Genomic DNA, 13,567 nt, shown 5'->3' with positions numbered 1-13,567 from the left:
CCCCGCCCCCCCCCCCCCAAAAAAACCACAAACAAACCCCAAACAAACAAAAAAACCTCCAACAAACTTTTTACTTTGAAATTTCCTTTAGCTTTATTTAAAAAAACCAGGCTCACTGCTCAGAATAGAAACAAAAAGCATCTTGCTTCTGGGCAAACAGCACTTAAAGAGACTCGGCGAATCTAAATATGTGTTGCTCACTCGGCTCGAACTGCTCTTCCTTTATCTTATTTGGCTTGGCCAGAAGCTCCCAGGGCATGACTTTCACCATTGGGGAACGAAGCACCAGCCTTGCTCATGCTCTTTGAGTGCTACCGTTATCCAAATAATATTAATTCTTCTTCTCCGGCTCCCAGTCAACAAGCTGATGCATGACCCCATCATAGCAACAAGCCTCGTCATTAAAAGCATTTTTTGAGCAACGTGCAAAAAGAAAAGAAAAAAAAAGCCTCTGCAACTGTTACAGAAATTTCTTCTTCTGGGTTTCCTGTAAATTAAAAATGACCTTATTGATTTTTTTTAGGAAGGGGAAGAAAATTCTTCTCTGGTCTGAGCCTTAAGATGGTGAACTGCAGCCAGAAGTGAATTTTTTATAGCATTTCTGATATGTGTTTATGATGCCAGCGCTGACACATCCTAAACTATAGCATGGCTATAACCCTTGGAAAAACTCCCTGCAGGATTGAAATAGTGGCTGGCAAATGCTCTCCCCTCACTGTAGCTAGTGAATCAAAAGCCATCAATGCTTTAAGCAGAGGCAGAGCAAAGGCCCGAGCATAAAAAGGGGAACTTATGCTGGAGTCTATGCATATTTTATTGCTGTGCTTATTCACGCCGAGCTCTTCTCCCTCCAAATGCTGTGCAGATTTTAATTAAATAGTCATTCACAAGGCTGTTGTTCTGGCTTGGAAGCCCTCCAAATGGCAGTGCTTTTCCCCCCAAAAAAACTATTGCAAAGGAATATGTTCCCCTCTTCATCCCTCCCCCCTGCACCCCCCGCCCCCCCATCTCCTCTGTCACTTGCCAAGGTTCATCTTCCGCAAATACTGCTAATTATGTTTGTCTGGCTGGGAGCCTGCTCTCCTGATAGCATCTTTCATTAACACTGACCTCTCTGTGCTCACAAGATGCTGGCTGACATTCCCAGAGAGTTTCCTTTTATACTGGGAGACTGGGCTCTCGCGTGTGACATTTATCCTTCGGTCCCCATGACTGACGTGGCGATGGCGACGGCAGTGCAGTGCAGCCCGGCTCACAACTGCACTTCACCGGCACCTATTTGCTGCAAAAACAGCCTCTCTCCCACCCACCCCTGACCCCAGAAATGTCAGCCCTCTTGCGTGTTGGCCGCCTTCCTAACTGACAGCCCTGGGTATAAGAGCATGCATGCGCTCAGACATAAGGCAGTGGTTCTCAACCTTTGGAGATTCACGGCAACCCTCATTAGACTCCAGTCCCTCCTTGGAAAATGCCAGCTTTTGGCTTGCACTTGTTTTTTGACTATGGAAAAATAGTAGAGCAATTCTTTTGTTTGCAAGGTATAACAGGTAGCCGTATTGGTCTAGAGGCAGAAAGGAATCAGGACTCGTGGTAGAGGCGATATCTTTTGTTCGACCAACTAGATTTTTGCAAAAAAAATACCTTTAATTGCAAGCTTTCGGGCACAAACACCCTTTCCTCCTATGCCTGAAGAAGGGTGCTTGTGCGAAAAAGACATTTTTTTGCAAAAAATCGAGTTGGTCTAATAAAAGAGATCACCTCGACCATGAGTCCCGATTCCTCTTTGGCTGTAAAGAACTCCAAAAGATCACGGCAGGTCAGAATGGTTTGGACACCGCGGATTCCTGTGGGAAATCTTTGGGTTTATCTTGTGAACCGCGTAGGTGTTTGCATGCCTACGAGCGCTAACATTGTGCAAGCACCTTCATAAAAAAGAAAAGAAAAATGTCATGCCACCCTAGACGAGAATGACTGGATTAACACCGTTTTGCTGAACGCCAAGGCAGGTTGAAATGGATTCTGCATACACACACAGGCATTTTTTAATGAAAAAAAAAATTGCAATCTGATATCTTCCTTCAAATCATTAAATTTAAATGAAAGAAACATTTATTAAAAAATAAACCCACTTAACATTAAACTTGAAATTGGCAAGCGAAGGCCTACATTTATTCTGATATAAAGATGCTGTCTCAGCGAGTCTTCCTCATTTTACCAAGTGACAGTGCTGCTTTTTTCTGCCTCTATATCGAACCGGGGGAAAACCTCTTGAATTTCTGAGATCATCCCAAGCTTTATAAATGTCATGCACTGCATTAAGAATATGTTATTTTCAGCCTTTACAATGGAGCAAGCACTGGTATTTAACATTTCCCCAAATGTAAGCACTTTCCGTTTCTGTTCTTCAGAAAATACGCTTGTCTTAATTACTTTTGCTTTCAGTTTAGCTAGTGGGTGCCAAGAGGATATTTTCTTCATTAGTAGTTTATTCAAACCGGGAGGGATTTGGAAAATGGGAAAGCTTGTTTCTTTTCCACTCTATGAATAAAAACCAGGTGGGAGAGGATGAGATCTATTAGTTTAGACACTTGAAGGTGATGGGGCCATACTCAGTTTTAGGCATGTTAGGTACCCAACTCTCCTTGGCGCCTATTCCCATTGAAATCAGTGTGACGCCCCACTGGATGCTCATCCTCATCAGCGTTATTGTTTCTGGTCACTTGTAGGCCAGATTTTTAATCTGCCAAGTCACCGATGTTTCCTTTATTTAATCAATCCGTGAATGTTAACCGCAAAACGAGCGGAGAGAAACTTGTTTTCTCGTACAAGCCGCACGCTTCAGATTAGTTTTATTGACCGAATAAAAACTATCTTTGAAACCGCTGGTTTTTGTACGTCTTTAATTGAATTCCAATTTCCCTCCAAATGCCTCTCGACACCACTGCAAAGTGGGGAAAAAAAAATAAAAATTAAAAAATGTCTTCCAGCAAATAAGAAATGCATCCCTCACCGTTTTGTAACATCATAAAAAAAATGTCAAAATTAAGAATCTGAATCAATGTTCATTAAGCTATGTAACGGCTAAAATAAATGTGTCTCGATGTAGTGTAGCTGCCTTATGAGCAAAAAAAGAGATCAAATTTAGCGGAAAGGCTATACACATGGTTGCAAATCAACACACTTAATGGTTTTACCAATGAGGAGCCCTTCAGCGGGAGGATAAATTTTAAAGGCTGACGCACGGTGGCAGATGATAAGCGGGGCTTTTGCGGGGCACAAGTTTGTGGGGTTGTGATCTGCAGAGGGGATGGGGGATGAATTGCACTCCAGCTCGGGGGCCTGCAGCATGGCTAGGCATACCGGAGCTAGCTGGACTCAATCCCACTTGGCTTCAGTCTAGGGGATTGCCAATCTTATGACCCTTTTTCCTTTTCTTTTTTTCTTTTTTTAACAGATTCAAACGATATTGCACATCCTGACAGCCTTCAGTGCCTGGGCTCGTCTGGACAGGTGAGTTCCCGTTTCCAAATAAAAAAAATCAAACGAGTTTCTAGGCCTCGTCACGGCCAAGGGAAAGCTTGAAAACAGAACACGAGAGCCTCAAGCATTTGGAGGACAAATAAAAGAACGCAAAATACGTTGAATGTCTGGATGTTTAGGTCAATTGTGTGATTGTAGAGGACTTGACACTATTATTATTTTTTCCTTGGGGTTGGCAGGGCTGTACTAGCTAAGTCCCAATTCTGCAGGTAAAACCAGGCAACTATTGCAAGGGCTTTCGGAGCCTGTCGCCCTCTTCCTCAGTCACTTTCCTCTCTCCTTGAGGATGCGTGGCTCCCATCATTATTGTTAATGGGACTTACACAAAGGTTAAAAGGAGAACGTACCCTACAGTCTGCTTTTAAGGAGCTTGGATAATGAAGCTATTCCAGCATCCGTATTTCTTTCACTGAAGGGCTTTTCAATCTCTTTCCCTGGTGCCTCTTATAGCAGCAAGGACGCTGGCTCCGACTGCAAAAATAGTCTTGCCTGGCTCCACGGCTGCAGGCTTGCTGCAACAGCGGCTCTTGTACCACTTGTGTGTGCTGGGTCAGGGGGAGAGCTTTATTTGCCATGAGGCCCTGCCGGGAAAGGCCAAAGGTTTGGTTGAATGAGATGCCCAGAAATATGATTGCTAACCCAAGCCACTCAGGTTTTAAAAATCCAACTGGAAACCCGATAACGATAGGGTCTTCTCAAGCGCTTTCTACATCTGGTTATGGGATATCAAGCATGTGAAAGGTACAGAGTTGTAAGGCGGTGGGTTGGGGGAAGCGAGCATAATTTGCAATGGATGAATCTGTGCAAACAGTGAGAACAACGGGGAAAAATGATGGGAAACTCCAATTTGTTGAAAATGATGGAAGTTGCCGAATGCTAAGCACTTGAAAATATTTGATTGCTTCACTTATATGCCTATTGCAGAGCTTGAGCTGTCTTGTGCAGACGGGTTTTGTGCCAGCATGGGAGCGCATGCATGCAGGGTTGCTGTGGCAGCTCCTGGATAGAGTTGGCGTCCGCCTTTATTTTCCCTGAGCAGGTTCTTCTCAACGCTGACGACGTAGGCTCGGGACCTCGTCTTATTTAAATTTTTTTTTTTATTGTCTGTCTTGGTCTATCTATTCTGCATATCTTTAAGGAACGCAGTAAGGACTTGAAAACATCCCATTGGATGTGGGAAGACAGGAGAAGGCAGAAATGATCAAACTCCATATTGAGACTCACCTGGGACTGCCCAGATGAAATGAGCTAGTTACTGCTTTGATGGATGGGCCGGCTGAGCAGTACAATTATTGAAGTGGAAATGTCTCTCAAATCACATAATGTTTTCCTCGCGCAGAAAGGAGCGTTCGCTTTTTCCTTTTGTAATTGGCCTGACATTTTAATGTGCTCTTGCTTTCTTAGCGTGGCTGGGTTTATTGTGTTATTTTGCTATTTATTGTTATTTTAAACTTGTTTGGGGTGTTTTGTTGCTCTGTGATGTGCACTTTGGAGTTTTATTAGGATATTTAGGTATTGATTTTGTGTGCGGAAACGCACATCTCTGCGACTCTGCGTTTTTGATACGCGGTCTCCCCTGACCATCCATCTTCTGCCCTGTTTCACGCAGAGCGGGGAGACCTGTGCTGCTATTTGGTATCTGCTCGCTGCATGGAAATAACGATCGGTCATAAGGCGATCCCACGTTCCCAACTTAAATAACTGCCTGTGCTCCCCCACCATTTCCTTAAGGACCACACACCTGGGGTGCTAAGGTGCTGAGTCTCAGCAGCTCCTGTTAGCTTCGATGGTGAGGATGCACAACCCTGACACCCTGAGAGCTGTCCTCTTCCCCGGGAGGTCCCCTCTTTCTCTACCCACTGCTGCTATGATGACTGTGTCTTGGTGCCCTGCACAGTCACTGGGGTAGCAGCTTTTTATTGGCTTCCACGGCTCATTAAGGTAGGGTTTGCTGCTGTACGGGGGGCAATTTCTTTTCAGGGATGGTTTCTATGTGTGTGACTGGAGGGTGAGGTGGGGGGATCGTGCGTGCCTAGAAATATCCAGACTTCTGCCTGTCTGCTGGAGGTAGCTGCTGTTTGGGGTTAAGCTCTGACACGTCTTGTAGCAGAGAAGACGCGAGCACAAGGAGACTTTACTTTGGCCTTCCTCTGCCTGTGGCTTTCCTTTTCAGCCCTAGTCATTTGTATGACAGGTGCATGGCCACTGAGCGTCATTCCCTTTCATCAGACACCTGTCCAGCATGCAGGCACCTTCACAACAGTTCCTGCTCAAGCATGAAATGTCCCTCGTGCTTGTCATCTTCCCCAGCCTAAAGAAACGAGTAACTTTGGAGACTGCACGTATGGGAGGGAGGGACCCGTCCTGTCATCTACCAGGCTTCTTGTCTTTCTTATTGAGTCACTCACTTTTATGTAGGTGTACTATGGAGAATAACAGAGATACCTATACCTACACCTTTTTTCTTTCATTCTTTCATTCTTTATTTCTTGATATTTTAATGGGGGGGTATATGTTCCTCATTTTACCGGCTTGATATTACCATGCCTCATAGTGTGCAGTTAGAGGCTGTTGGGAAGGAAGAACCAGAAAGTGAGACAGTGTCTGGGGTAAGGTGCATCTAGAGCAGTGGTACTTGCCATAGTGGGCCACACGTGCAGCTCTCAATGGGTTATGTGGGTTGCACCCACACAACGGACTGTGTATCCATTTAAAAAAACGTATCCCGTGTGCCGATTGGGCTGCATGCAGCCCGCAGGCCACGGGTTGAAGACCACTGCTCTAGAGAGAATACCAGTTGCCCGTAATGGGACTGTAACTGGGGACTGTCCACCTTGTTGGGTCCTGATGTATTTTCCCCCATGCCCAAGCCTAAGATCACAGGGATGGTAAAGCATGAAAGCCCCCACCTGGAGAGGCAGGGAGGGGAGCGGACACCAGTGGCTGGAGCTGAGTTTTTGACCGACACGGAAAGTTTGCTGCAGGGGCAATCCGCTTCTCAGTCTAGGAGCTAAGGTATTGTATCTTGCTGAGGCATCCCAGCGCAGTGGACCTTACCCATAACTTGCACAGAGGAAGTCAGACCTGCCTATGGATGAATTTATAATAAGTTTAGAAGAATCTGTTTTTTATCTTATGCTGGTTGCAGTGGTTTAGGAAAGGCAGTGCTGCCTGTATTAAATACTCCACCTTCCCCAAAGTCCCAATGGAGGACTGAGGAGCCCGTCTGGAGCCTTAGTGAGTGTGGCACCAGGCTTGAAGACACCCCAAGGCAAGGAGAGGCTCCCCTGGCCCAGGGTTGCAATGTGAAGACCTATGTGGGTGGAGCAGACGCGATTCATCGAGCGGTGCATCTACGGCGCGTTGCGGGACAGAAAAGTATGTGTATAAATGCTCCCAGCTCTTTAGCTAATGTGCATTAAAATAGGCTAATGTGCATTTTTCTAGTACTTCACAATGGAGGTACTGCATTTAATGTGCATTAACTAAAGTGCATTAATGCACGTGTAGATGTGCCCCAAGCTGTCGTTCCAGAAAGATTCAGTCCTTGAGGCTCGCAAGGAGCCAACCTTGCGTTGCTCTGGATGCCTGAATGAGTAGCCCTACGCGGATTGTTTCGACTCCCCGCCATTGCAGATGGGCTAGTAACGCTTTTTTTCCTGGGGCCAGAGGTTTTACGGGTTCAGGACTACAGCTGCTTGCAACCTGTTGCAACGGAGCTGTTTTCCATCAGTGAGCAGAGTTTTGGTTCAGCTGAAATGTTTAGTTGGGAACATGTCGACTTTGACAGAAAAGCATCAAAACAAATCATTTAGCCTTTCTCATGTTGGTGAAGTCACAACACAGTATTTTTTTTTTTTATTTAGTTTTAATTCTGACTTGAGTTACGTAAAAATGTTAAAGTAATGATATTTTTCTATGCCACTTTTAATCTGATGTCTTGACACCGTGGAAAGCAAAGTGTGGACGTTTCCCGACTGAACTTTTCTGGTGTCAAATTTTGATTCCACAGAAAAAATGTAAGGGTATTTGAAATTTTAAACGTATTTCAAGGGTCAGCGTTCCCTGCAGAATAGTAATGCCTTTTTCCAGCTGGTTGTATACAGCATGCACAACCAGGCCCAGCTTTTTTCAAAGGAACTTGGAATAAAAAGTACCTGCACTTCGGCTTGTTTCTGCTCAGATGGGCCAGATAGAAAGCCTATTGAAGTCGAGGAGATTCTCTTTATTAACTGCAGCAGGCTTGGGATCAGATTTAATATCTTTAATTTTACTTTTACCTTGTCCTCCTCTTCCCTGACCGTGATACGATTTACAACTTTAATTTTGTTTCTGAAGGGCTCCCCCCACCTCCTCTTTTAAACCTTGATCCCAGTAATAATGCTAGGGAAATATTTGCTTGTATTAAATGCTTTTGCCTCGCAGTGCTTTCATCCAAAAGAGAGACAGCCTTGTGCAATTCCCATACAGAACCGGCTCCTATCCTGATCTGAATCAGAGCTGATATGAGTTTGCACACTTGCACTGTGGCATCTGCTTGACTGCTAGACATCTGTTCGCCCTGAGTTGGCTTCGTCTGGCAGTGTCAGATACGAAGCCGGTTGCTCCTATCAGAAACTGTTTCCAAAGACATTGGGGTTATTTTTAATTTGAGAAACGGCACCCCATCCTAATGAGGCAAAGGGCAGTAAAAAATACTGTAAATGGAGTTAGCAGAGTCACAAACCAGCAGGTCTAAGTTAATTTTATTTAACACCAAGTGCATGTACTTCCCAAACATTACCAAGGGAACAGTTGCTGTAGAAGTACCCGAAAGCCACAGACAGCACCTGGCATCAAAGAGTTTTCCCAGTCCTCCACAACCTCAACAGAGTTAACTTAGCTTAAAACTGCCTTGCACCATAGAGAAGTAGCATTATTCCCATTTCATGGCTGGGGAGACTGAGGCACACAGCAGTTAAATGACTTGAGCTAGCCCCGACAGTAGGCTGCAGGTTTGTATTTTCTCTGGCACAATTGGTCCCCAAGCCAAATCGGAGCCTCTGGGCACTGCTGTGATATAAGCACGTTACAGTCATAATAGCAATAATCATAAATAACAGGGAGGATGCTGTTTTGAGATATAAAGGCAATGGGTGCAGGGGCTAAAGGATCCTGTGGTTGTCAGGAGATGCATTGGGCCCCACTGCAGTCCTAGTTTGCACTCAGCTGTCCATGGCCCATCACGACAGAGCACAATGCCACCCCAGCTCTACCCCCTCTGTCTTACCCCGAACACCCCTGTACTTGGAGGTCTTGCTACAGAGAAGTGTATGGGGGGTGGGGGGGGTATATATTGGGGTGTAACCCAAAAGGCAGAGACTGCACAGGGCAATCCAGCCTGTTGCAGGCATCTCCTCTAAGTGCTTGGCTTCCCATGCTGAGGTTTTCCATGGAAACAACAACTCCTTGCAATTTGGTCAGAGATTTGGGGCTATTTTTGGAAGCTTCCCTTGTTTTCTAACATCTTGAAACTCATCTTGCTGTTTTAAAGCCTTGGTTCAGCAGGCCTGGAGGCTGAAGGCATCTCTCTGGTCACTTTTAACAGACAAAGCACGGCGGTAAGCAGCGCCCGCTGCCGACCAGCCACGGACCCGAGCTGCCTCGAGGGATGATGGGGCAGCGCAAGCATCTGCAGCCCATTCAGTGTCTGCTGAGCCTGCTGATAAGAGGTCCACTTGGATGTAGCTAGGATGGGTGTTTTGGGGTGCCAGGGCCATATCCTGACCTTCCCACTCATTCTCTCAGGTCTGAAAAACCTCCAAGCAGGTGCCTCTGCATCTGCTTTCCAGATAAATAATCCTCATCACCGGGCGATGAAAAACATCTCATCACTGCGCAGTGAGAAGTGCTGCGGGGAGTCTGCCCAGTCCCAGGGGCCATGCTGGCTATTTTCTAGGAACCTGTATTTACTTTGCATCTACATTTGCCTAGGCATAAATATGACAAAACAAATGCACCCGCCCAGCCCCTGCTTTGGGTGCGCGACTCCCATGGCAGATGGAGAGATAGCTAGTGGGATGAGTTTGGTGGTCATATCAATGCCATACACCAAATTTATCCCTTTTTCTCTTCCACTGGGAGGGATGTTATGACTTCAGGTTGCTTTTAGGTAGAGAAGGGCTTGAATTTAGGAGATGTACTCTACAGATCTGGATCCACACCAGGATCCTCTCTCTACGTCTAGGACTGTATAGCCCTGGAGTTCAGGCCACGCTGGGTGCGGATCAGGTCTGGGCTTTGGGACTTCAGATTTTAGGCTCTGGAAGCTGCCTTGAATCTATGCACCACCCTTGAGCAGCCTCTGCTTTAGCACAGGGCAAAAGGAGAATTGGAAAGAAGCAGGGGAAGCGGGTTTTCAGACTCTTGTTTGCACCGTATCTCTGTCTGGCAACACGAGGACGACAGGGAACAGGGTCCCTTTGGGGGATGGAAATGCTTGCAACTCCTTGGCCGCGAACCGTGGTGAGACGTAGTCGGCCAGGAACCGGATGATGAACTGGCGGCTGATGCAGTAGATGAGGTTGTCGACAACAACGCACTGGAAGCAGGCAGGGTAGGGCACGCGGTTCGTGGCACATTCGTACCACAGCTTGGCCTTGATGCCGCAGCGGTAGACGCTGATGCCCATGCTGCGGTTGAGATCGAAGCGGTAGAGGAAGCCGTTGACGGTGACCATCTCGGTGGTCCTGTCCTTGCTGCCGCTGGTGAGGCTGGCCCTCCAGCTGTCTGTCCGGCTGACGTATCTGAGCAGCATGTAGCGCAAGGTGCCTCCGGTCACGTAAATCTCCCCGTTGCACGCTGTCGCGGTGTGCGCCACGGCAAAGGTGTCGTTGGGCAGAGGGGCGGCGAAAGACCACCGGTCCTGGCGAGGGTCGTACCGCTCCACCGTGTAGAGGCATTCTCCTCCGATGGCATAGAGGTACCCGTCCAAGGCTACGAGCTTGCAGTGAGGCCTGGCTTGGTTCAGAGGGCAGATCTCCCTCCAGATATTGGTCAGGGGGTTGTAGCAGAAGACCCGGTTCGAGGGCTTCTGGTACCGTCCGAGCCCTTCGCAGCCAGCCACCACGAAGACATAATTGAACATGCTGCAGAGGGCACATCCCTTGGAAACTGCCTCCTGCGGCATATGGGCCAGCGGATACCAGGTGTTGCTTTCGTCGTTGTAGTAACAGAGCCTGCTGGCGTGGAAGCTGCCTTCTTGCGTGCTGACGTCGGCCACGGTCACATACTTCCTCCCCTTCATCCTCCTCTGGAGGATCAGCTCTCTCTCCATGGCGTTCAGGCGCCCGTAGATAGACGCGTTCTTCAGGACTTGTAGGTAGTTGTCACTCATGACCTTATAAGCCGCCTCCTTGAGATGGTCTAGTTTCCGCTTCTTCGCCATGCACAGGACTTCGAAGCAGTTCCCCAAGTCCAAGCGGATGTCCACAGCGGGCTCAAAGCTCAGCGGGACTTGGAAGAAGTTGGCACCAGCCACAAGCTCCACTCTGGCTTCGGGGTTTGCATCCGTTTGGAGGCCGTGCATAGACTCCACCGGGGAAGCAACGGCGGTGGGCTTAGCAGGCGAGGGGCTTGAGGTCGATTTTCTGCTGGGGGGAGATGAAGCCCCAAATCCCTCCATCGGGACCTGCAGTTCAGGGTTCTCTGCAATTTGGAGGAAACTCTCTTTCCTGCTGAAGCTGCGTCCTGGCGCTGGCGGCTTCTGGGCACCTGGGAAGGACCCGGCTGCCTCCGATGCATCGCTGCAGCCGGGCGGCTCCGAGCCCTCTGCAGGGTGTCCCAACGAGCCAAGAGGAGCATTTGCCGCGGGCGACCCTTTCTCTCCATCCCTGTCTGCTGAACTCGGGGCTGTTCCTTGGTGCTTGGTCTGGTGTAGCCAGGTCTCAAAGTCATGCAGCTCCTCACTGACCTGGGCAGAGTCGAGGAAGGACGGGGTGCCTGGCGGAGAGTATGTGCAGGGCCTTTTCTTTGATACGGACTGGGAGGTGGACTGGACATAATAGTCATAGACCTTCCCTCGCAGGCTGGAAACAGAGGGCTGCCCCCGCCTGTTGTCACCAGCCTCTTTAATATAGTTTTCCTCCACCTGTATCTTGGAGGTGGAGGAGAAAGTGTAGGAGGTGTCAGCACTCTTGTTGCTTTGGTTTACCATTAAGCCCAAGTCTGAAGTCACGTGGAGGGTCTGGAGCCTCTCCCTGCTCACCTGGGCCGAGGTGTCACTCATGTCTCCTGCTCTCAGCTCCTTCTCTGTGTCGGGGCTGGGACCTGCTGTGAGCTCGGGAGCGTTGGCTGGCTGCGCTGTGTTGCAGGAGCTGTGCTCGGGGCCAAGGCAAAGCCCAGATCCCGGAGAAACTAGATCCTGGCTAGGCCCGCTGCTGTCCGCTGTCGAGCCGGGCAGTTTTCTGGCTGGGCCAAGCCGATTTTGCTTACCTCCCAGCTCACCTCCTGCTGCTGGCGCCGCCTGCGCCGCACCATCTGCTCTTGCCCCCGCGCCAGCTCGTTGGATCACATCTGGAGCACGTCCCTGTGTCTCCGAAGCAGGTTTCCTTCCGGCCGGCTGTGATTCGGAGACCAGCTGACTCCCCTCCCTTCCCTCCTCTTCCTCCTCCCCCCTGTTTGGCAGACTGTGAACTCTCCCGCCAGGTGCGCTTTGCGGTCCCGTCGTTACCTTTCCACCCAGGCACGTACTCGCTTTCGCTTTGCTGCCGCTCCGCCTCACCCCGTTGCTGCTGGCTTGCCTGTACCTGAGCTCCGGGGGCTGTCCTCTGGCATCGGCGCTGTCCGCTCCATCCCGGCCTGCATTCGCTCGTGGGTCCGTCACGTCGGCGGCATCGGCTTTTACGCTCCCCTTTCCCTGGACGCCGGCAGTCGCTCGGGACTTGTAGATTTTGTAAGCCAAAGTGAGGAGGAGCAGAGCCGCTGCAGAAAGCGCCAGCTTTCCCGCCAGCTGCATGTCTGACTGCCAGTCCTGGCTTACCTCAATCCTCTGGCTCATTTTCCCATAGCAGGCTAGGACTCAGGAATGCAAAGAATCTGATTAATGATTGCTGAGCAGGACCGAGCTCCTGGCAGAGAAGGCCTCCCTGGCGCAGCCCCCGGGAGAATTCGGGGCAAGGTGACTTTCACCTGCCGCAGGTGCAAGTGTCCAGGCGTCTAGCTGGTAGCTTGAGAGCAAAGCGTCTGCTTTCCATAATAGCTTTGCATAGTTGAGCAAGGTGGGCTGGGCACAGGTGAAAACATGCAAGCCAGATGACAGTGAGCTAGTGACCTGGGGCTTGCTTTATTAGCCTGGTAAACAGAGAGGCTTAGAGGTGCAAAAAAAAATGTATATAAGGAAGTAGAAAAGCAAAGCAGGGTAAAAATAGCTGTCCCAAGCAGCCTACAGACACGCTTCTCCGGCCTTTTCTTGTTTTCTTTAGTTTTAAATGTTCATTTCCATCTTCTCCTGGATTTCGTTGTGGCTGGTCCTATTGATATCCTAGGATGGCCGGAGGAGCCCGAGAACACAGCTCCTCGGGGAGGGCAGGGCCGCCGGACCCAACATCGAACTGATTACAGGGAAGGGAGAGCAGGTCCCAGGTTTGAAGCGAGGCCTCCAGAAGCAGCAGGGAACTTCAGATAGAGCCAAAAAAAAAGGGGGTCTTGATGGGCATGAGCACGTCCCTCTGTTTGAGGCTTGTTTCTGACCTGTGTGTATGGAGAAGGGACTGGAAAACAGCCCCCAGTCGCAGCGATCCCCTCCCTCGCTTTGTCCTGATGGACAGATGAAGGATCATCTTGGCCGCTGCCACGAGGAGGTCTCCAGCTTTGCCTCTGAGACCGTGGGGGAGATCGGAGCAGCAGGTACAGACTCTTCGAAGTCGTGGCAGGATGCGGGGAGCCCCCGGGAAAGAAGGCCCGGCTCTTTCAAAGGAGGAAGGACCGGTTCGTAAAGGGAATGACGAACGATATGACAGGCAAGCGGGTAGAGGTCAGAGTTTTAAAA

The 13,567-nt window shown here is 49.1% G+C and overlaps 1 protein-coding gene and 1 long non-coding RNA gene across 3 annotated transcripts in view; one reads left to right on the top strand and one right to left on the bottom strand.

Annotated features, from left to right (window-relative positions):
* The window catches only part of LOC109286280 (uncharacterized), a 125,257-nt gene that overhangs the window by 71,398 nt on the left and 40,292 nt on the right, over positions 1-13,567 (top strand). For both annotated transcript variants that reach the window (XR_009456167.1, XR_009456168.1), the window contains exon 4: positions 3,455-3,510. This is a non-coding gene — a long non-coding RNA (uncharacterized LOC109286280). The remainder of the gene's footprint in view (positions 1-3,454; positions 3,511-13,567) is intronic.
* On the bottom strand, positions 8,270-12,761 carry KLHDC7A (kelch domain containing 7A). Its single transcript, XM_019500036.2, has one exon. It carries the CDS (start codon positions 12,575-12,577, stop codon positions 9,938-9,940), a length of 2,640 nt encoding a protein of 879 aa, XP_019355581.2. The 5' UTR covers positions 12,578-12,761; the 3' UTR covers positions 8,270-9,937.

Source organism: Alligator mississippiensis, chromosome 13 (assembly GCF_030867095.1).
Source record: "Alligator mississippiensis isolate rAllMis1 chromosome 13, rAllMis1, whole genome shotgun sequence".
Classification (NCBI taxonomy): domain Eukaryota; kingdom Metazoa; phylum Chordata; order Crocodylia; family Alligatoridae; genus Alligator; species Alligator mississippiensis.
The sequence above is the reverse complement of the archived record's forward strand: the minus strand, read 5'-3'. Positions and strand labels throughout refer to the sequence as shown.

Coding starts and splice junctions, on each gene's coding strand:
- KLHDC7A (XM_019500036.2), bottom strand. CDS start 12,577: ATGAGCCAGAGGATTGAGGTAAGCCAGGACTGGCAGTCAGACATGCAG.